This window comes from Microcebus murinus, chromosome 2, assembly GCF_040939455.1.
Source record: "Microcebus murinus isolate Inina chromosome 2, M.murinus_Inina_mat1.0, whole genome shotgun sequence".
Lineage (NCBI taxonomy): Eukaryota > Metazoa > Chordata > Mammalia > Primates > Cheirogaleidae > Microcebus > Microcebus murinus.
In genome coordinates this window covers 32,741,471-32,764,772 of record NC_134105.1, presented here as the reverse complement: position 1 = coordinate 32,764,772, position 23,302 = coordinate 32,741,471, and the positions used below count along the sequence as shown (strand labels likewise).

Sequence of the window (23,302 nt, the reverse complement as noted above, 5' to 3'; positions counted from 1 at the left end):
CGCTTCCACCAGGTCCTAGATCACTTTTCACTCTGCTAGAATGCACTTTCCATATACAAATCAGATTACATCACCACTGCCCACCAAAGACGTGAATTTCTTATCCAGTTTCAATTTCAGCCCACCTGAAGCCCCCCCTTGCTAATTCAGGCCTCCACGTGTTGGCTGGTGCTGCTCCTTGTCTCTAACATCCTGCCCACCTCCATCCACACGATCTGCCCGGCTTGTTTCTAAGACTCGGCACCTGCCTCTCTCATCTATCCTGAGCCCCTTCATCCCATGGCAGAATGACCCCTAACCTTTTTTTTTTTTTTTTTTTTTGAGGCTGTCATGGTGGGAGTATTTATAAACCCCTAACCTTTGAGAGGTGGTAAAATACACACTGAAGATCCTTGGTCCTGGAATTCGACTTCAGCTGTGGTCACTCACTGAGTGCAGACCCTGGGCAAGGAATGAACCATTTCCTTATGGATAAACTAGGAGATTATTAGTATTTATCTTATTGGCTGCTGCGAGAACTAATGAGATAGTTCAGGTAGGAGACACATTAGTCCCACAGGGTAGGGGCTCACATATGATTCACTTCTGTGGCCCAGGGCCCAGCCCAGCAGGCAGCAAGGGGGCATCAGAGTGGCTACTAAAGGAGACGTGACATCCACCCCAGGCTCCCCACCGGTCAGTAGCTCTTCGGCCTCTTCAGTGGACTGTCTCTGCTCCAGCCACTCCCTCTTCCTGTCTCCCCCCTATGTGGCAACATCTCTTTCTCTGGCAAATTCTGCCTGTCCTTCAAGGGTCAGCCCAAAAAACAGGTCTTGGGGTAAACTTCTCAGCCTTGGCCCTCTTAGGCCTGGGCAGGCAGACCCCAGTTACTCTTGCTCCTCTGTCTCCAGGAGAGCTATGCATGTATAAGGGAAGTAAAAGTATGGACAGTGGGACAGAGTAGGAAAGAGAAATGGCCAAGACCTTGGGCAGAACTGGGGAAAAGCCGTCCTGGGTGGGCCAGATGTGGACTGATGGGAATGGCACCTGCCAGCCTATGCCCTGCATAGCAGAGCCCCTGTCCCTTCTCCAAGGCCTGGCAGGTGCCAACAATTTCCCACCCAGGGTTCCTGCCTGTGCTTGCCCCATCCACACCTACAGGAGGGAGAAGCACAGGGCTGAGCAGGAGGGACAGAGAGAGCCAGGACTGGGCACAGTGGGGCCTGTGTCAAGGCTCCAGGCTGGCTTTCACAGATATTACTTTATTTACATCTCTTCAACTTTCACCCACTTCACAGGTACAGATCCTAAGATGAAGCAACATGTTAAAGGTCACGCAGTCTGCAAGTGGCTGTGCCGAGACTGAAATCTAAGTGTCCTGTCTCCAAGACTGTTCTTTCTGCCACACCATTTATATCATCATTGCAGTTCCCACCTTGGGAAGTCTGGGGCTTGGGGTCAGAGCTGAATGAGACCTCCCCTGCACCCTCCGTGAGCTCTACAGTGAGTTAGGGGTCCTCTGGTGCCCACATCCCATTTTATAGAGGGGACTGATGCCTGGAGAGGTGAGGGGACTTGCCAGGCTGCACACACAGCTGGCGAGAACCTGAGCTAGATTTAACTTCAGAGCCCAGTTCTATGACATGACAGGGCCTCTCTTTCTTGGCCTGTCCCATGTGCTAAAAGCCCCATATTTAATCACTATGTGAAACTGTAGGAAACTGGCCTATTGACTTCAAATTCTTTTGAGACTCTGATGAAAGCCCCAGTGCAGCGGGGAAAGCTATTCCTCTCTTCTTACCTTTATTTTTTCTTGGGAGGAGACATGACCAATTTGATTAGTTAGATTTGAGAATACTGAGTGTATCACATGTATTGGTGGGAGGTGAGAAGTGTCTTTCCCACGTAGGAAGCTCTTCTTGGCATCCATGCAGCAGGGGGAGGCTGAGGGAGCCGAAACTTTTACTGCCTTAGGCTGTCTCTCAGCCAGCAGTGGCTGAGAGTGACGCTGACCCTAGGGCAGGGAGTCCTATGCTTAGGCCTCACATCCCAGGGAGCCCCGAGTCAGGGAACTGGGGGCCTGACACATCAACAATTCAGTGCGGTTCAGATTCTTTCCCATCTGTCATTGCCCTGGTAGTTTCCTCAGAAATTTCAGGGAGAGGAGAAACAATGAGACCAAAATATGATTTGGGCATTTGTTTTCCCAGCCATAAAACTATCAAGTACCAACAAAACCTCAGCCTATCACCTAAAAAAAAAAAAAAAAAAAAGCTATGGCTCCTCTTCTCATAAAAACGTACGCAGGCACAAACACATAACGTTTTGCATACCATTGCAGAGGCTTCAGAGTGTAGAAAACCAATTTCACATCTGTGACCCAAGGCACATCACGTCCTCTCTTTAAGCTCCAAGTTCCTCGTGCATAAAACAAGGATGACAAGACCTGCTTCCCAGATAGCTGCAAGGGTTCAATGAGATGCCATGCACGGTGCCTGGCATACAGCAAGCGCTCCATGACTCTTAGCAGCTGAGAGTGCCGCAGGAGCCACGGGCACGGGCAGAGGGTGTGGTCAGCAAGGGCAGCCTGGGAGAGCTGGTGCATAGCCACACCTGCACACAGCCACAGGCTCCAGTGGGGAGCTAGCTTTTCCCTCCCACTCCCTGCAGACCTCCCTGCCAATGGGTGACACTGCCAGGCCTGCCACAAGCACAACAGTCCTGTCCCACAGGCCTGTGCCTGCACGTGTCCAAATCTGGCCCAAGGCCTTTCACATCTCATTTCCCTAACCCACAGGACACAACACAGAGGCCTATAAAGCCAGCCAAGGCCGCTGGCCCGGCCCTGCATGGTCAAACCTCCCCTCAGGGCCAGCTGTGGGCTACATTCCTTGTCAAAGCCCTCCTCCTCCGGGAATGTCCCCACCTCAGTCAAGTCTGGACCCAGCTCCCCTGTGTGGAGCTGCCAGTCTCCTGCTGATGCAACCTGTTCTGCTCTTGTCAGAACAGCCTGGAGCGATGGGGAAAACATCTGGAAAGAAACTGCCTTCCCTGCCAGGCTCCTGCGATAATGTTTCCTGGCACCTTTGTGGGATTCTGCCGCTGGGCGGTCTGGTAGTAGAGAGATTAACTGCGGCTGGCTTTCTGCAGCAGAAGTAGGGCAGATGTGTGCACTCCTGTGCTCCCCCTGCTACTGCCTTAGGACAGGCCACTGACTCTTATGGGGTCACTCTAACAGCTGCCGTGTGTCTCTGCCCTCATCTTGCTGTCCTCCAGTTCACTCACTTCCCTGCACAAATATGGTCGTGACACACACAGGCTTAAATCCGCCAGCAGCTCTTCACTGCCCCCGGAGACTGTTAGGAATGTAAGTTAGATTTTGAAACCTGACAACCCCAACTACTATAACTCTGTGCCCCTGGGTGAGTCCTTTACTCTTTCAAAGTTTCATTATCCTTATCTATAAAATAAGGTCAAAAATACTAGTTCCCACTTCATAGTGTTTTTGTGTTATGGCAATTAACAGTCATGAGCACAGATGAGCACAGTGTCCGGTGTTGTCACGTGCGCTGTCCCATTCAGTTCTTACTGCAGTATAAGGTAGCCATGCGGGGAAGCTTTTATGATCCTCATTTTACAGAAGAAAATGAAACTCAAAGACATTGGCTGTGGCAGAGGAAGAGACTGGCGTCAGTTCCTAACACCAAGGGCCATGCTGAGTCCACCAGCCTTAAACAGTCATGCATATAACATGTTTGGCGTAAAGTCATGGTAGCTTCTGCTCTTATTAGTCCTCAGGATGAAGTTCAAGCTCCTTGATGTGACTTTGGCTTACAAGACCCTGCTCCCCCAGCTGCATCTCCAGCCACTGCCCCCAATCCATGCAGGCCCATCTCTAATACCTGTGGGGACAGGCACAAAATTACAAATGGATGTCCACATGCCACATGCCACAAATTTAGACTCTAAATACTTAGTTATAAATCAAGCTAGCAAGCTGTTAAATAAAATATATTCTATCCTTCCATGAACAATGACCTGGAGGGCCAGGTGTGAATCTGGAATTCTGACCCTGGAGATCTGTGCTGGACCAAGACGGTGCAGGGAGAACTGGCCCCACCCCACGGGAAGTCCGGCACACGTGTGTAGACTCCTCACCCCACACATCTAAGCTCTGCTCACAGCCTCTGCAAACAGCCCTCCTTGGGCTGAGGGTATGTGCAGAGAGTTGTATTCTGCCCTCAGGAAGGTGAAGTGGACGTGGCGCTATTAGGCCGAGAAATTCTGAGGTCTCCAGTACCTGGTAGCGGCCTCTCGAGGCGGATGGATCTGGGTGGGCACATCCCTCTTGGCCTTGCATATTCCTCTTCACTCGATGGCAAGGGGTGTGGCAGAGGAGGGCCAGAGCAGGCTCCAGGGCAGACACTCTTTCTTCCCGGGTCAAAAGACAGTACACACCTATGCCATACCCCAGTTATACTAAATTATTTTTAACTCACTAAATACACCACACTCTGCCACTCTTTCTCTGTGCCTTAAACACTCATGTCCATCTGGCCAGCTTCTACAGGGAGAGGATGGAACAAGCCCTTGGCCCCAGGGCTTATGTAAGTATCCTGAAGGCCAAGAGATGCGATGGCTGACCCTCTTGACCAGGTGGCATCTGTACCCAGGCCCAGGCCCTGTTGCTCTCCTTGGTCCTGTGGCTGGGCGTTCTGCCCAGCAGGCAGGCAGATATTATTGTTCTCAATCTCACTTCTGCGAGATTGAGCCTCTGCAGATGAGCACAGTGTCCGGTGTTGTCATGTGCGCTGTCCCATCTTACTGCAGTATAAGGTAGCCATTCGGGGAAGCTTTTATGATCCCCATTTTACAGAAGAAAATGAAACTCAAAGACATTGGCTGTGGCAGAGGAAGAGACTGGCGTCAGTTCCTAACACCAAGGGCCATGCTGAGTCCACCAGCCTTAAACAGTGAAGGAACCGGGGGACAGTGGCTGTTCTGGCTGGCCCAGGTGCAGCACCCTCAGAGATCTGCGCTGCTGCTTTGCACTCCATCAAGTATGGAACCCTAATTTACATATTAAACTCCTTAGGTCATATTTGAGTTTGGCTATTATAAGTAACACTGTATTAAAAAATCTTTGTGTGCAGATTTTTCCTTCCTTTGGGGGATGGCTCTTAGTACCAAGTGTCATTTCTTTTCCAAAATTTGTCCCCCATTTACACTTTGACCAGTAGCCTCTTGCCAGCATCGTATATTATCATTTAAACACATTCTTCAAAAATGTGATAGGTGACAAATGACATCCTGTTGCCTTCGCATGGGTTCCTCTGACTGCTAGGAAGGGTAAGCATATTTGTGTTGCTCACTAGCTGTATTTCTTTCCGTGTGACCTGTTCAGGCTCCTGCTCATTATCTACTGGGATCCTAAGGGTTTTCTTGTTAACTTCCATAATAATAACACCTTGTCATGTTTTCTAAATATATTTTTCAAAGTTTTGTGGTACAGTATTTTTGTTTGTTTAACTTAGTTGAAATTCTCATATGTTGTCAAATTTGATTTCTTCTAGCACTTCTGTGCCTTGAAAGTTCTTTCCCTCTAGGGATTTGATTTCTATTCTTTCTTCAAAATCCCCTTTGGTTGTATTTTTATATTTTACTTTTTAGTCCATTTGTAATTTATTTTGATGTATGCTATGAGGAGAGGGTCAAAAACCTTTTTGAAAGCTATATTTGGAAAAAAGCAATGAACAAAAGCGGAGCCAGCCTGGGGCGGACCGTGTGATGCCGACAGACAGCTGAGAGGCAGAGCACAGGGACTGTTTAGTTCTCGTTTCTTTATCAAGGAGAATGATCTTGGCACTGCAGAAAGAAGATCAAACATGACTATGAGGAAAGACATGCCCCAGAGAGGCAGGAAGAGAGCAAAAGGATGCCAGGGTCTGAATCTAACAGGATGACCTCACAGGGCCGTGAAAGAAAGAGGCAGCCTAGTTGGGAGGAAAGAGACCTGACTGCGAGTCAAAAGCTTGGGCTGGCATCTGGACTCTCCCAGAAGTTACCGCCCTACTCTGGGCCTCAGTTTCCACGTTTACTTATTCATTTATGTACGCTAACTATGCTTCCAACGCTGCAGGAGGAGGCGGACTTAACAGACAGAAGCAAGGCAGGTCCTGCCCTCCGGGGCTCATAGGAAGAGAAGCGTCTCTCACGGCCTTGGAGAGGGGAGCAGGCAGAACACGAAGATGTGAAATAGGATACATATTTTGGTACATCCAGAGCGGAGAGTACAAGTTGGGTGCAAGAAAGAGTGGCAAGGACAAGGGAGGGCATGGAAGGGGCCAGATCTCGGAGTGCTGTGCTACGGAGTTCGAATTTGATCCTGTATGCCGGCGGTTCTCACACTTGAACCTGTGTCTGAATCACCCAGGGGGCTTGTTAAAACAGACTGCTGGGACCACCCGGGAAGTCTCTCATTCATAACATCTAAGGCCCCCTCCCCTACCAAATGCATTTCGGACAAGCTGCCAGGTGATATTGATGCTGCTGATATAAGAAGGAATTTTGACAACTATTGGATCTAGGCAATGAGGAACCATGAAGCAGGACAATGAGGCAGCCAGGCAGACAGTTCAGGAGGGTTCCTTAGAATACAGATGGGAGACTAGATGGAGGAAGAACTGACTGGAGGCAGGGAGGAAGGAAGCTGCTGAAATGACCCATGCGAGACTTTAAAAAAAATGTTTTTTTTAGAGTTGTCCAAGCTGGAGTGCAGTGGCTATTTACAGGCATGATCATAGCTCACTACAGCCTTGAATTCCTGGGCTCAAGCTATTCTCCTGCCTCAGCCTCCTGAGTAGCTGGGACTACAGGCGCACACCACAATGCCCAGCCAGACATTTTTAGAAGGCACCCTCAAGGAGTTAGAGACTGAATGGTTGAATAGGGAACACAAGGGAGATGGGTGGAATCAAGAGTGCTTCCCAGGCTTTTAGCTATGAACTTGTAAGAATCAGGGACTATCCCCAGAACCTAGCATGGTCTGGTACACAATCAATTTCACTGGATATCTGCTGATAAGTTGTTCCTTTAAAGGGAGGGCAGAGGTTGAGTCCACTGAATTTAGAAATAGAAGGGCACTGCCAGTAGAGGGATGGGTTTGGAAGCCAGGCTGGAAAAGCCAAGAAATAGAAGGGGAAACATGGAGATACTAGCATAGGTGGTGACTCTTCCCAGAAACTTGAAAGAGAAGGGAAGGAGAGGGTGAGCATGAGCTAAAGAGAGAGTATTTATTTATTTATTTATTTATTGAGACAGAGTCTCACTTTGTTGCCCAGGCTAGAGTGAGTGCCGTGGCGTCAGCCTAGCTCATAGCAACCTCAATCTCCTGGGCTCAAGCAATCCTACTGCCTCAGCCTCCCGAGTAGCTGGGACTACAGGCATGTGCCACCATGCCCGGCTAATTTTTCTATATATATATTAGTTGGCCAATTAATTTCTTTCCATTTTTATAGTAGAGATGGGGTCTCGCTCAGGCTGGTTTTGAACTCCTGACCTTGAGCAATCCACCCGCCTCGGCTTCCCAGAGTGCTAGGATTACAGGCATGAGCTACCGCGCCCGGCCTATTTATTTATTTTTGAGACAAAGTCTCTCTCTGTCACCCAGGGTAGAGTGCAATGGCATCATCATAGCTCACTGCAACCCTAAAATCCTGGCCTCAAGAGATCTTCACGCCTTAGCCTCCGAGTAGCTGGGACTACAAGTGCACACCATCACATCTGGCTAATTTTTTCTATTCTTGGTAGAGATGAGGTCTTGCTCTTGCTCAGGCTGGTTTGGAACTCCTGAGCTCAAGCGATTCTCCTGCCTCAGCCTCCCAGAGTGTTAGGATTACAGGTGTGAGCCACTGTGCCCAGCCAAGGGCTTTTATTTTTAAGGTGAGAGAAACTCAAACAAACATATAGATGTGAGAGAAGGATCCAGTGAAGAGGTGAAAAGGGAGACCAACAAACAGAGGCAGCTCCTGAGAAGGTGAGAGAAGATAGCATCCAGAGCACAGGAGAGAAGTGATCCTGAAGAGGAGAGACACAGGAGGGACGGTGGAGCAGAGGAGCAGGGACATTGTGGACGCAGTTACATTTGTGACTGGTGGCTGGGAAGCTGAGCTCTTCAGTGAAGATGACCTTTATCTTCCTTGTGTAGCTGGACATGAGGTTTCTGCTTGGAACAGGGATACAGGTACAGTAGAACTGAGGATGGTGAGGGTAGGGTTCTGAGATCAATGACCAGGGACAGGACATGGGAATGGGAAGCAGCACCAACATGCTAGTAAGGTACCACGACCAGGTGTTATAGCTTCAGCTGTAATTTCTCTCCCCGTGGGTAACATGCAACCCCTGCTACTGGACTGGCTAGGTGCAGAGAAAGAGAGAGAGGCACTGGGAGAGGGAGTTGTCAAGGGACTGAGACCGTATTTGAGGCACAGGACTCCATGCAATTTTGGTGATCAATTTGGATTTGCTGAATGAATGAAGGAATGAGAGGTGTCATAGTGTGATAGTTAAAGTGAGACACCTTTGGTCCAAAATGTGGCTCTACTACTTACTACTGCTGCTGGGATGGCAGGTGGAGATAATGCAAGTAAATTATGGTGCCCAGGGCCTGGCATGGAGAGGAACTCAGTAAACAGCAGCTCTTCCATTCCAGAGGCCATGGCAGGCAAGAGCTGGTCAGGGGAGGATTCTAAGCAGGAAGGTATGTGGACAGAGTCATTTCTTAGGAAGATCCTTAGGGCAGTCAGAGCTGGGTTTCAATTCAGCTCTACTACTTAACTAGTTGTGTGACCTTAAGCAAGTGACTCATCCTCTCTCTGCCTCAGTTTCTTAATCCCTAAACTCCCTGGTACCCATCTAGCAGGGTCATTATGACCACTGAACGAAGGACTTCCAGGAAAGCTGGTAAACTGACGAGCTTAATAAGTGGCAGCTGCGATGATGATGATGGAAGGCAAAGGGAGAAGAGAAGGAAAAGCAGCAAGACGAAGAGCAGGAAGAGAAGGAAGAGAGGCAGGAAGAGGAGAATGACAATGATGGTAATTATGAGACAGAGTAACCAAGAGGTCACAAATGACAGTGATGAGGGTTAGGTTAGGATGCAATAATTTGGGGTGAGCACGAGGTCTTCCTGGCCCTCACAGGGAGAAGGAGCTGTGTCTGCTGGCGATGGCTGCCAAGGAAACGGGATCCTAGGAGAGCTGGTCTTGGGCGTGGTGAGGAGACTGCACGGAGGGGACCACGGTTGCTGGCTAAGCAGCAGGAGGCCTGCGCTGAGTCTCCTCAGAGGCGGGCTGCTGCCCAGGCCGGGCTCCTTCCAAAGACCATCCAAAGGCTCCGCATCCCTCTCAGGCCTGAACAGAGTATAGGTTTAGGTGCAGATGGACATTCAATCCCTATCTCAGGCCTGGTTCAATAAGGCCTCATATTTGGGGACCTGGTAGCCTTGTTTGCCCTGGGGACTTCCCAGCTATTAGTCCACCTGCTGCCTTTTACCGGGAGCAGGCCTAGTCTCTCTCTCCTCTAGGCCTGGCCTCTGACAGCTGTTTCTGGGTGACCTCCTAGGCTACGCCCTATAGCCTAGACAGAAAAGTGTTCCACTCCCCAGTGCAACTGGGCTTCTCTAAAATCAGCACCACCACCAATAAAAAATAACAAGTAACATTAATAACTGCCATAGATTGAGAACTTAAGTTCTCTGTGCTAGGTACTTCTACATTTCTTCTTAATTGTTAGAACAATGCTGAAAAATGCACAGTACTAATCACGCACTATAAAGATGAGACTCAATCTAAAAGGGCTAGGTAATTTGCCTGAGATAACCCAGCCAATAATGACAGAGTCTGAATTTAAACTCAAGTCTGTGTAACTCCAAGGCCTAAGCCATTTTCCCCTCTTAAACTGTGTTGTCACTCCCCAATTCAGGGACCTGGTCACCCTGTATATGAATGTGGGGCCCTGGCTGGACTCTTAGATTCTGCCCTTCCTCCCTCCCTCTCCAGGGACTGACTAAACTGTAGCTAGAAGGTCAAGACTGCCCAGAGGCCAACTGCTCCCTCCCCACCCTTCTGCTCTCCCCTTCCCCTGCTGTGCGGGGACCACATCCAACCAACCCAGCCAGGCCTTGGCCCGCTCGCTGAATCCATGTCCTGTCGGAGGCTGCTCAGCAATGAGGCCAGCTTTCCAGGTTCAGAAGTGAGAAGGAGGGGGCAGGAGGATGGGGCGTCTCCATCCTTCATCCAACACCAGGAGGAGAATGCACAGGCCGCGGCGTCTGAGACAATACGCAGCACGCCCTGACACATCGCCTTCATGTGCCATGCTCTGTCCACACAGAAGGCGGCGTGGTCTCTCGGCCTCTGCACATGCTTTTCCCTTCGCTTGTAACACTGCCCCCCTGACTCACTCCAGCTCAGGAGTGATTCCTCCAGGAGGCCTTCTCTTGTCCCCAGGGCTGCTTTAGGCCTCTCTCCACCATAGAACCTACCACACTGCACTCAAGTTTTGAGACTGCCTCTCCTGCTAGACTGTGAGCTACTTCAGGTTGGGAACAGTGCTTCATGCCTCTTTGTATTCCCAGGGGCCAGCTTAGCGCCTGCACAGAGGAATCTCACTAACGCTGGTACGGGAGCAAGTGCCGGGCACCACTGCAAAGGCCCCTCTCAGAGGACTCGCAGGTAAGCTGGAGGCTGCCTCCTCCTACCAGGTCTTACAAACAGCTGCACCCCACGGCCCTGGCTCCACCCTCCCTCCGCCCCTCTGTGCTCCTCCTGCCCATCCACTGGTGCTCTTCTGAGCTGCCCTGAGCACAGCATGCTGGGTGCTCCTACCTCTGCTTGCTGGCTTGGTTAATGCTTTGGGGATCTGGGAGATAAAGGGCCTTTTTGTAACTTGTTTGGAGTTATCGGAGCTACTGTCCAGTGAATCAGGAAACCAAATGGCCACAAATGGTGAAAAGGAGAGGTCCCAGGTGGAGGAAGAAAGTACGACCAGCCCTGGCAACAGGTTGTTTGGTTTTCCTTTCCTACATATTCCCCCTTCCCATGTCCCATCAGGACTCTTGGCTACTAGAAAGTTACATGCTGTGACTGCTCACATAGCAAGCAGTAGGCGGCAGCCATGACTTCGGCCTAATACCCGTTCCAGCCCTGCTTAGCCAGGGCTTGGCTCCAGAACACAGAGTTGCCTCCTGCCAGAATTCTGCAGGTGAGGCTCCAGACAGATGTAGGTAGCTCTCCAGCAGCCTCACAGTGAGAAACACCATTGCAGGAGCAGGACAAGCCTGTGGCAGGACCTGGAGAAGCAGCCTCTCTCACTTACCTGGGTCTCAGACACCAGAGGAACGAAGGAGAGCATGGGAGAGGTGCTGCGAATGCATTAGCCCTGGGCACTAAAGAAGAGGCCCTGAGGCAGCCATAGGGCCTGGGCAGGTCCCCTCTGGGCGCTGGGGGGAGGTGAGGCCAAGGGCATCACTGGCATCCCTCTGGCAGCTCACTCTAAAGGCTTTTGACTTTGACTTTGCCTTTGGAGCCAGGGAAGGCCTACAGGACTTCAGAGGACTCCTCTCTGTCTCCTCTCTCCCCTCGCCCCCACCCACGCTGGGAAGGAGTTCTCACCAATACAAGGCTGGCCCTGGATCCCTGCACAGGGCCAGGATGCACAGGAACATCAGCAAGGTGAGTGTGTGCCTGTGCACACCCCACACTTCCTCATCCCACTGCTCTGGTACCTTGGATCTGCCTGCCGCCAAGGCCAGGCCAGGCAGAGAGCTCCGCGGTCGTCCTGGGAAAGCGAGGCCCTGCTGACTGCTTCCTGAGTGGCCTGAGGATAGTGAGTCCTCTGACTCTAGTTGGCTTCCTTCCTTTTCTTCTTTCTTTCATTACTCCCTTGGATGAACAGTAAGAGCCTTAAATTAACTGACCTTGGTGTTCTTGGAAGGAACACGGGATAACACCCACCTGGCTGGCTCTGACCCACCCCATGGCATGGCCTTATTTGGACTACCTGGCTTTTCCGAGTCTGCACAGTGGGAAGCAGGAGCTGGTGTTTGAGCCCATTCCAGATCATTTATGGGGACTGGGCACTGAAGAGTAAAAACCAATGGGATCAGGCCCTGCCCCTGGGAGCTCCTGCTCTGAGGGAGGCGTTGACAAGTGTCCATGGGCAGAGGGAAGGATGTGCCAGGAGGAGGTGGGCAGATGGGCAGAAGGCCGCAGTCACCAAGCAGCCTCCAAGCTTGCTGGCTTTCCCCAAGGCAGACCCAATTTCCTCCCATTTCTCCCTTAAAAGTGCCTATCTGTGACCCTACTTCTATTGCCCTCAAGGCAAAGAGAAGGGGTCTGAGGACACTAGTGTCTCAGGCCTCAAGGTTCCAAAAACAGCAGGGTACTCCTCCAGCCCCACCCTCTGCCTAGTTTGCATGGGCAGTGCGCCTGCTTGAAGCTGGAGCTGGCTGGAGCCAAATGCTCACATTGCTGCCTCGCCCTTTCCTTCCCTTTGGGGAGCAGGACTGGACCCAGGGGAGCCCAGCTGCCTCATTCACCTGGTTCTGAGACGGGCTCCCCTTCCCCACTGTCCCACCTACCTGAATTTCTGGACCTCACTTCTGTCTTCTCTCTTGCTTGCTACCTACTTGACACTGCCTCCACTTGGCCTTGCATGGTAAAGAGCTGTGTAGTTAAACCAATTGCACTGAGACCCCCACAGTAACCTGTTCCAGCCCCCAACTCCTCCCTCAATCTTCAGAAAGAGCTAGCTCCTTACTGCAGGCGGAGGGCCATCTGTCATCCTCCCCATCTGGTAAGAGGCTTGGGTATGGGAAGATGAATGGCCTGAGCTCAGCAGTACCCTTCCCCTGGGGTTGCTGGTGACAGCCAGTTGAGGAGGGGGTGGTGGACCTGGACAAGTTGGTGGGTGTCCCTGTAGGCCCAGCACTGGAAATAGAGGTCTCAGGAGGGGACTCAGTGGGTGGTCTACCAAAGAGCTGTCTCACCCTACTCTGCCACGTAAGTTTCCAAAAGAAATAGACCCAGACCTTTGCCTGCCTAGAACAATAAGTAAAGAATCTGATCATTCCTAAAGAGTAGAACCAGACTCAATGGCAGGCAGGTTGGGGACCTAGCTACAGGAGAGTGGTAAAAGTACAAAGTGGAGAGAGGCCAAGACTTATGAATTTGGGAGCTGGCACTCCCGAGCTGAGGATCTGCTGCTCCTGCAGAATGGCTGGTTCCAGGGCCCCAGTTAGGCCTTCCTACCCCAGCTGAGAAAGAGGCCAGGCCCCGTAAGACCAGAGTCCGAGAGACCTCACAGGGGCTAAGAGGGAGTCCAAGAGGCAGCTACAAGGTCAGGGCTGGAGAGTTTGAAGATCAGGAGTGATACTGAGCCTGGCCTTAGAGACAGCTTCCCGTCCCCAGGGATCTAAGGCCAGCGAAGGGCACCTGGCCCAGGGAAGCGCTGTTGGGTCTGGTAAGAAGGCTGAGAAAGGACCTGCACCTGGATAGCTGGAGGCAGGTGGCAGACATCAGGCATATTAGCTCCAAGAGACTGGCCAGTGACCCTGGCATCTCCTGGCCTCTCTGTCCCTTGGTTGTGTTTGGTGCCTTTCAGCTTTGGGTCACTAATGCTTCTTTTGGAGGATCCTACTTGTTCTTTGCTGGGTTAAGGGGGAAAGACTGCCTGAAAGTTGGAGAAGGCCAGGGCAGGAAGGCAAGGAGTTGGTGCTGGGGTGCTCACCACTCTCTCCTTGAAGACGATGTACTTCAACCATTTGAAGTCTTGCCACTTGAAGCCAGCGAGGACAAAGAGAGAGTCTCGTTCGTATTGCTCAGGCCGCTGCATGGCGCCCTCAGGGTAGGTGATGCGCAGTGTTGTTTTGCTGCCCACGTCTTTCTCAAAGCCTTTCACTGGTGCTGAGTTCAGTCTGCAGAGAGCATGCCCAGTCAGAGCCTGCCTGGGGCCTGTGTTTGGGGAAGCACCAAGACCCCAGAACACCCCAGGTGCAGAGAATAGGGAGTCTAGGTCACCTGGTGCCACCTAGTTGTCTGTCCCAAGCCCTCCAACCCAGGGTTCTTGAGGCTTCTGTTGGCCTCCAGCCCAACTGGCCAGATGGACACATAGTCCTCAATGGGCTCAGGATCAGAGTTTGGGCTAGGACACTCAGGTGTCCAAGGTGCTGCTTTGGGGAGCTCACCTGACCACAATGTCGTAGTCATCAATCCGTGACCCCAGAGACTTGTTGGCAAGGACACCTCCATTGCCCACGATGATGCAGCGGCGGCAGTGGAGGCTGAGTGGAGAGAGATGGAGATTCTGTTGGGGGCTGCCCTCTGGTCTCTTCCCCTGCCCCTTTGGCCCCTGACCCCATGCCCTTGGCCAGGACCAGGCTGAGAGACAGGAAGAAGACCCATGGGCTCTTGGCAGCATTTCTGAGAGGAGGCCAGAACCACACTGTGGGTAGCTGGGCCCTGGGACTCTCTGGCATCCCTAGTCCCTGATATTTCCCCAGGAAAACGGGGGCATGGAAAGGCTTGGGTCTCAGCCTTGAGTAGTGAGGAGGGGGCTCTGGTAAAGCAGCATTCTAGGGTGAAGTTTCCCCAATGGTTAGTGGGGTTTAGGCAACGGTCTGAGCTTGAGGCTAAGCCAGGAAAGCAAGAATGGGCGAATGGGAATGGAAGCTCCAGGACTCAAAACTCGGCTTAATCTCAACTCAGAAGCCTCTACGCTGTTAGCAGCCACCAGCGAGCCTACGCACTTTGTTTCTCCTGCCACGACCTCCTGGACATAAACCCTGTCCCCATCACCTTCCCCCACCACCCAGACCGCAGTCCCACTGCTGGGCTGATCTCAGGCCCAGTGTCTTCAGTTCTCACCCTTAAAGCTCTGACGTCTGAGCACTGAGATGTCCTGCCAAATGCTGACAGCCCTCAGGGATGCAAGTCCAGTGGAGTGGTCCCACTTGTCTGCTCCACCCACCCCAGGTGTGCACTGTACGTGCCAGTGAGGACATGTTGAACGGGCCCATATCAGGGAATGGCCAGTTGGCCTCCAACTGCTGCACATGTCAGGCAGCCGGGGCAGGAGGCTGGGCAGTGAGTGGCTCACCTGTCCAGGGCAGGGGTCAGGCGGTATTCTTTGGTGACTGACAAGATGGCATGGATCAGATTGTCTGTGGACAGAGGAGGGAGTTCCTGTGAGAGGGTCACTTAAGTTTCCATAAAAATGTTTGCTGATAACCCTACTTGAAGGCACAAGTTCTCAGGGCTAGAGTGAAGGTGGAAGTGGGGAGAGGGTGCTCTGGACACAAGGTCAGGCTCGGCCACTGCCCTAACTTTCTCCCTGAGAAAGGAGATGAAGACAGGAAAACAGGCAGGCATATCTCCACTGGGAGCCAGGCCCTTGTGCTGGGATACAGGTTCTTTTCCAGGGCTGCTTCACCTGCCCTGGTTTTCTGAGGCTCTGTAGTCAGGCCCCAGGACATGCACCCCCAGGCCACAGCCTTGCCTGGAAGCTGAAGCGTATGTCTCCCCCAAAACAGGAGTACCTGATCAGGGCTACAGGCCGTGTTGTGCTTACCTGTGTCCTCACCAAGCAGACACCAGGAAACAAATGAGGAGACACCCAATGCCTGAAGAGCTCACCCTGGCAGACCACCTGTCTCATTTTCTGATACCACCATCCACTCACTTCCCCCTCTTACATTGCTAATCTCCAATGCTGCTCTTGCCAGCATCTGCCCACCTGCGCTGCACTCGGGCTGCTCTCAGCAAGGACACCGTGACCTCTGTGCTCTCAGATCTTGTGCTCTATGCAGACCTCGTCTTCTTGGCCTCTCTCTGCTTTGACAATAAGGACTGTTCTCCTTTCAAATTCTGGCATAATGAGAGCATTATAATACATTATACTATATAATGTGTAATAGGGGAATTGGCTTTGGAGTCAAATCCTGTGACCTTATGTAAATCACTTTCTTTGAGCTTTAGTTTCCTCATCTCTAAAATGAAGATGGTAAATTTCTACTTTGCAGTGTTGTTAGGAAGATAAAAGATAATGTACATAAAGACCTAATGATAAAGTAAATTGGTACCACCACAATGGAGAACATCTTAATAATATCAAATAATAATGTAGAAATACACACACTAAGAGCCTACAACTATACTTCTAGGGGTATAGCATTTAAACACACAGTTGTTCAAGGAGACTTGTACAAGAATGTTCACTGCAGAATTGTTTGTAATGGCAAAACGTTGGAGGCAACCTAAATGTCTACCAAAGGAAAAACAGATAAAATATGGTACACAGAATACTACACAGAAGGTGACCTAGATTGAGCTATATGTACCAATATAGAAATCTCAAAATCATAAGCAAAAAAAATCAGCTATATGCACATATGTATACATACAATGACAGTATCTATAAAACTTAAGAACATGCAAAAGCAATACCATATTTTTACAGGATATATAAATATGTAGTAAAAACATAAACTAAGCATAGCAATGCTGACAGCAAAACCAGGATAAGGGCCTCCTGGGGAAGGAGGATGGGGTGGGAAGGGCTACGTGGAGGCTTTAATTGTATCTCTTGTTTTATTTCTTAACCTGGGTGGAAGGTGCATGAGTGCTAATTATATTATTCTTTATACTTTTTTGTATGCCTGAAATATTTCATGTAAAGAAGGATGCCTTTAAAATTAAAAACAAACACAGTTTTCAAAAGGAGGGGCAGAGACACTATCAGATGCAGCCAAGAGGTCAAGGACTGAAAAGTGTCCTTTGGACTTCACGAGGTCACTGACAGTGTCACTGGATTGGGGGTGGGGAGTGGAGATGTTCTATAGGAGTAAATGGTGAGAAAGATGAGGCAGTAGGCACAGCTAACCTTTCCAGAAGTTGGCTAAGGATGGGGAAAGAAACAAACCTTTAAGTGCCCTCAGATATACATTACGGTGGGCTTCAGGGAAGGCCACAGATTCCCTCCTTTTCCCACCTCCAATTGCACCTCTAAGGAAACGCATATTGCTACTGATTGGCCAAGGTCAAGGATATGAATGGGGCTTTGTTTTCCTGGAGAAGAACCTCAGCAGAAAGGGCACACACTACCAGGTGCTCTCTTCCTGCTGGTCGATGGGCTCCACACTGGACTTTCCTGGCCCTGGTAGTTGCACGATCAGTCTCCAGAGGGGATCAGAGGAAAGAGTGCGCTGCTTGGCTACCTGCGTCCAGGGAAAAGGAGTTCTTCATGTTGTTCAACTCATTAGATTTGACCTTCGAGGTTTGAGGTCAAAGCTCCGTTTCACAGTGTTTTTGCTGGCCACTGCTTCTTTACAGGGAGGAGTGGGTGGGCTGACTGGAGGGTTCAGGTATTCTTGAGTCTCCTGGCCAAATAACATCACCCTTCAATAGTTATTTTATTTAATTCTGACTACAACCTTGCACAATAGCATTATTCTCACAATTTTTTTTTTTTTGAGACAGAGTCTTGCTCTGTTGCCCTGGCTAGAGTGCTGTGGCATCATCACAGCTCATTGCAACCTCTAACTCCTGGGCTCAAGTGATCCTCCTGCCTCAGCCTCCCAAGTAGTTGGGACTACAGGTGTGTACTACCACGCTGGCTACTTTTTTCTATTTTTAGTAGAGATAAGGTCTTGCTCTTGCTCAGGCTGATCTCAAATCCTGACCTCAAGCGATCCTCCCACCTCGGCCTCCCAGAGTGCTAGGATTACAGGTGTGACCCATGGCGCCTGGCCTCTCTCCATTTAACTGATGAAGAAACTAAAGCACAGGTAGGTAAAATAAGGTCACAGCTAGTAAAGAGGCAGTATGGGAATCTGATCCCTCTGTGTCTGACCCTAAAGCCCAAATTCTTTTCTGTCATGTCATGGAATAGTACAGGAACTTGACAAAGAGGCACAACTGTTAAACTATTAGGGATGGGAAAGTCTTTGGTGAGAAGGGAGCTATGTGGGTGGGTCTCTAAGGCATTGGAATGGGAGTTTCTGAGAGAGTGGGGAAAAGGTTAGCCGTGACCAGGATAAGAAAGGATTGGGGAGAGACCAGGTTCAGGTGAGAAACATCAGGAGGTGCTGTGGGAGGAGCCTGGGTGCATGCTGGGGAATGGCCTCATCCTACCCAGTGCTCTAGTGTTAGTGACTCTGGCAGCCATCTGTGATCTCACAGCTCTCGTAATAGCCTCGCCAGAGTCCTACTATCCTGCACCCTGAGTATCTGTATCTCTACTAGACTGGAGCCACATCCGTCTACTTCACTGTTGTATACCTACCCCTGGCCAAATGGTGTGCTCTGAGTAAATATCCCATTAAAGAAGTAAGAGAAAAGGAAGGAAGGCAAAGAGGGAGAGAAGGAAGTGTTGAGAGTGGAGGATGGGTGGATCCCCAGCACGGGGACTTCTGAGCACATAGCTCTGTCTGGAAGGATAGGGACACAGTCTGGGGGATGTGATGTTAATGTAGGTCAGGGTTCCCAACATACCTTGACCTTTGATCCCAAATGGTGGCACAAACTCCCGGATTCCAGCCCACTTGCGAAAGGAGTCATCCAGGAACATGGGTGCTGGCTTGGAGAACCTGGAATACAAACGCTGTTGAGGATCACAGAACTCAATAGGCTGGAGTCCTCGTTGGCTCTTCCGTGCTTCGGTCCCGGCTATGGACCTGCTGGAACCCCTGACATTCCAGCATACCCTCCCTACCCCACCCAGCCTGTTCACTGGGCGGCTGCTGAGGAGTGTCACAGATCTTGCTCAGTGGAGCCTGAGTCTGAAGGAGCAGGCCTGGTCAGTCTTTATGTGGCCAGCTGTAGGAGTGGAGAGAGAAGATTTGCTCAGCAAGGATCAACACTCAGAGCTGGAAGCTCTCTGGAAGTTTATCCAGGCATCCATCAAATAGTTACCGCTGCCCACACTGTTCCTGCAATCTGGGAACACGGAGATGAGACACTGTCCAGTCGAGCAGAAAAATATCCAAAAATACAGCCAGTGCAGGGAGATAATTTTGGAGAGAATTCTGGGAAGTGGACCACCCAGGGTGAGGAAGGAGAGTTCACATTGAGAGGGCAAGGCAGGTTACAAGCTACAGGAGACAGAAGTTTGGTAGAGAAGAGAAAGAAAAAGCAGAGTGCTAAGAAGCAGGGCTGAGAAGGCGGTTTCAGAGCAGTGGGATGTGAGCGCCTTTGTTGGTAGAGAGAAGGAGAGAGGGAAAGCTAAGTTCCTGTGGGGGTGGGAGAAGGATCCGAGGTTGAAGGGGAAGGTTTAACTTTGGCCTGGAGGAGAGATGGGAGGGAAAGGGGGAGAGAAGGAGGGTGAAGTGATGCTGAGTTGGGGAGAAGTAAAAAGGTGAGTTTTACCCTTTTTGGGCAGGGCGGGGGCACGCTTGGGGAGGAAGGGATGCAAAAGGAAGTGAGGCGCAGAGGGAAAGCTACAGGACCACTTAGGCTCTTCAGAGATGCTCGAAGAACATGACTTCACATGGAAGCTGGCACTCTGGCTTGGGGACCCTTTTCAGGGGACCTGGCAGCTCAAAAGTTGGCCGGCCAGTACCTCTGTGTGCTGAGAGTTCCACAGGCTCCTGCTTAGGACCTCTCTGGCCAAGAATGAATGTGTGGAGGCCTAGGCCTCAGTGACTCTGTCTCTGTACTTCTAACTCAACCCCAACCAGCCCTCTGAACAACTGGAGGTGGCAGGAGAGGCCCTCCAAGCCCAGAAGCTGGAACTGCATCCATTTCGCATTCCCATCACCACCAACACCACTATTACCACCATTCCCAGGAGGAATAAAATCGGTAAGCACTCGGAGGCCTAACTGTATTAGAGATTTTGATGTGAACTTGAAAGAAGCAGAAAACTTTCAATCCTGCTCCCTCCCTCATTGTTCTTGCTAGGAAGATGTCAATACTTGGGAATGTCGAAAGGCTATTCCTAACGGCCTACCTTTGGACTTCTGGGTCCCAGCAACTGAGGCAGCATGCTTACTCTCTGTATAAAAGGGTAATGCATATTTTGTGTGCCTAGTATATAAAATCTAAGTAAATTAATACATTTGATGTTTTATTAGAGGGATTGAGGATCCTGGCCACGGTCTACGTATTAGATCAAAGGACACAAGGTCCCTGGCTAAACCTGCATCAAGAACCTCTCCTTCTGTGTCACGACTGAGCTTATAAAATTTTCGTGAAGTTTCTCAGAGTCAAGCTCGGACAGGATTTTATCTGTTTCCCAATATGTACTGGATGTCATATGCTAATAAAATCTCCTAAGATCTAGCCAAATAATCTCAACATATTTTTTCCTTTTCCTCTCCCTCCCCCCTTCTTTTCAGATGGTTAGACAGTTCATTATACTAATTTTTACTTTTAAAAACATCTTGTTTTTTTGTGTAGCCTGCAATATGTGTTAATTTTAGAAAAGATACAGATAAGCACACACAAAATAAAAATATCCATAATCATGCTTGAGCCCGGGAGCTTGAGGTTATAGTGAGCCAGGATTTCACCACTATACTGCAGCCTAGGTGGCAGAGTGTGGGCATGTCTCAGAAAAAAAAAAAAAATCCATAATCCAACAATACAGAAACAAACTTATGGTATATATCCAATTGATTTTCCTTTTCCCATATTATTTTGTAGACTGTTGTGTGTAGACTCCCTGTCTCCTAATACAGAGACTGGGTCAAACAACAAAACCCGTAAACTGCTGATAATGCAACATGAATTAGCCAAAAAAGTGAAATGTAAAAAGATGGACAAATGAAAATATGACCAAAAAAGCAGGAGTAGCCATATTATTAATGGCCAAAAAAAGTTCTTGGGACGGATCATGGCAAAAAATATTAAATGGGCCTGATAAGAGTTTCTTAAAAATCTTTGCCTCTAGTATGTAACCTATTCATTTTTTGCTTTTATGATCTGTTTTCAAAAACTTCCCACTTCGTCTTTTTATTTTATGAGGCCTTCATGTTTTGGATGCTCTCTCTGCAGCTTCTCTTTCTATTCCCTGAAAGATCGAGCCAGCTTTTCTCTAACATTTCTTTCTGCTAGTTGAGTGTACCTCTTTGCAAAGAGCCCATTCTATATATATATATACAAAGTATATATATTTTTAAACTTTTTATTATAGGAAATTTCACCTATACAAAAGTAGAAAAAAAAAACAAAAACAGTACAGTGAACCCCTCTCCTCAAAGATCATCACCCGAGATTCAGCAATTTTCAATTATGGTCAATTTTGCTTCCTTTATGTCCCATCCACTTTCTGTATTTAATACTTTAAAAAATCCCAGAAATTATGCCACTTCATCTATATTTCAACATTAATTTTTAAAAGATAAGGACACCTTAAAAACATAACTACACCCTGGCCGGGCGCAGTGGCTCACGCCTGTAATCCTAGCACTCTGGGAGGCCGAGGCCGGCGGATTGCTCGAGGTCAGGGGTTCGAAACCAGCCTGAGCAAGAGCGAGACCCTGTCTCTACTATAAATAGAAAGAAATTAATTGGCCAGCTAATATATATAGAAAAAATTAGCCGGGTGTGGTGGCACATGCCTGTAGTCCCAGCTACTCGGGAGGCTGAGGCAGAAGGGTTGCTTGAGCCCAGGAGTTTGAGGTTGCTGTGAGCTAGGCTGATGCCACAGCACTCACTCTAGCTTGGGCAACAAAGCGAGACTCTGTCTCAAAAAAAAAACAACAAAAAAAACCAAAAAACATAATCACACCCAAACAAGTCCTCTTAAAAACATTATAATGCCTAAAAAATAAACCATAATTTCTCAATAGCAACAAACATCCAATCAGTTAGCAGATCTCTCCTACTGTCTGATTAATGTTTGTTATTAATGTTTGTTATTGATTAATGTGTTGTTATTTATTCTAATAGTTGGCTTGTTTAGGTAAGAATGGAAGCATGGTCCACACATTGTATTTGGCTGACTGCTATGTCTCTTTAAAATCCATAAGTTTCCTCCTTTCTCTTTTTTCCCCTTATAATTTGTTGCTAAATAAAATGGGCTATTTGTCCTGTAGAGTGCCCCACATTCCATCTTTTTTTCTTTTTTTTAAATGTATTTTCTTTTTTTTGAGACAGAGTCTCACTTTGTTGCCCAGGCTAGAATGAGTGCCGTGGCATCAGCCTAGCTCACAGCAACCTCACACTCTGAGCTCAAGGAATCCTGCTGCCTCAGCCTCCCGAGTAGCTGGGACTACAGGCATGCGCCACCATGCCCGGCTAATTTTTTCTATATATATTAGTTGGGCAATTAATTTCTTTTTATTTATAGTAGAGACGGGGTCTCGCTCTTGCTCAGGCTGGTTTCGAACTCCTGACCTGGAGCAATCCGCCCGCCTCGGCCTCCCAGAATGCTAGGGTTACAGGCATGAGCCATCTCGCCTGGCCTCCATCTTTTTCTGAGTGCACTCAGATGTTGTTCAGTATGTTCCTGTCTCTTGCACTCTGTAAACTGGTGGTTGGATCTGGTTTACTCTTTGGGCAAGAAGACTTAATAACAGTCTTCCAGCGTGCCCTCGGAGGTACATACACATGGGCATGTCCCTGTGATGTTAAGATTGAACACTGGGTTCAAGCAGTCTGGGCTGGAACTTATAAAGTTCTCAGCAGCTTTGAACACAATGCTTGCAGCAGCCATTAAGGATCACTACCTAAATCCATTCTTTCTTTAGAAGATGCTAGAATACTTCTATAAACTTTCTGTCATCAACTCTTTGGTTATCCTCGGGCACTGGTCATACAGAAAAGATAAATGCTTGATTTTCTCCCTATATTTATCAATTTTCAGAATAATGAGCTGATTCCTTAGCACCCTCCAAAGGTGATTAATGAAGGTTTCAATCATTAGGAATTCATACATTTTAACATATTTGATGCATGTCAATCTATTGTAATCGTTGTTCTTCCTGATGCATAGATTATCCCATTTTTGGCCAGTGGAGCCTTTTCAACCTGGCTCCTGAATCCTTTGGACACGCCCTAGTAGTCTTTGACAATGTCTTGGTTTTCTTGTATGAAAAGATGTTCCAGGCTTATCTTTGCACATTTCATTCATTTTTTTTTTTTTTAAAGAGATTAGGTCTTACTCTGTCCCCTAGGATGGAGTGGAGTGGTGCAATCATAGCTTACTGTGGCTGGAATTCCTGGGCTCAAGTGATTCTCCCGCCTCAGCCTCCCAAGAAGCTGGGACTACAGGCATGAGCCACCAAACCTGGCTCTATCTTGTACATTTCTTGGTCCCACCTGGT

The 23,302-nt window shown here is 49.1% G+C and overlaps 1 protein-coding gene across 4 annotated transcripts in view; it reads right to left on the bottom strand.

Annotated features, from left to right (window-relative positions):
• Nucleotides 1-23,302, bottom strand: part of ST3GAL3 (ST3 beta-galactoside alpha-2,3-sialyltransferase 3) — a 193,899-nt gene that overhangs the window by 11,189 nt on the left and 159,408 nt on the right. For 3 of the 4 annotated variants that reach the window (XM_012775890.2, XM_012775885.3, XM_012775889.3), the window contains 4 exons: nt 18,528-18,622; nt 15,136-15,199; nt 14,225-14,320; nt 13,768-13,954 (listed from right to left, as the gene is read on the bottom strand). In XM_012775890.2, the coding sequence (XP_012631344.1) occupies nt 13,768-13,954; nt 14,225-14,320; nt 15,136-15,199; nt 18,528-18,622 (442 nt within the window). Of the gene's footprint in view, nt 1-11,764; nt 11,922-13,767; nt 13,955-14,224; nt 14,321-15,135; nt 15,200-18,527; nt 18,623-23,302 lie in introns of all 4 variants that reach the window. The other variant, XR_012914863.1, reaches the window with a different exon arrangement.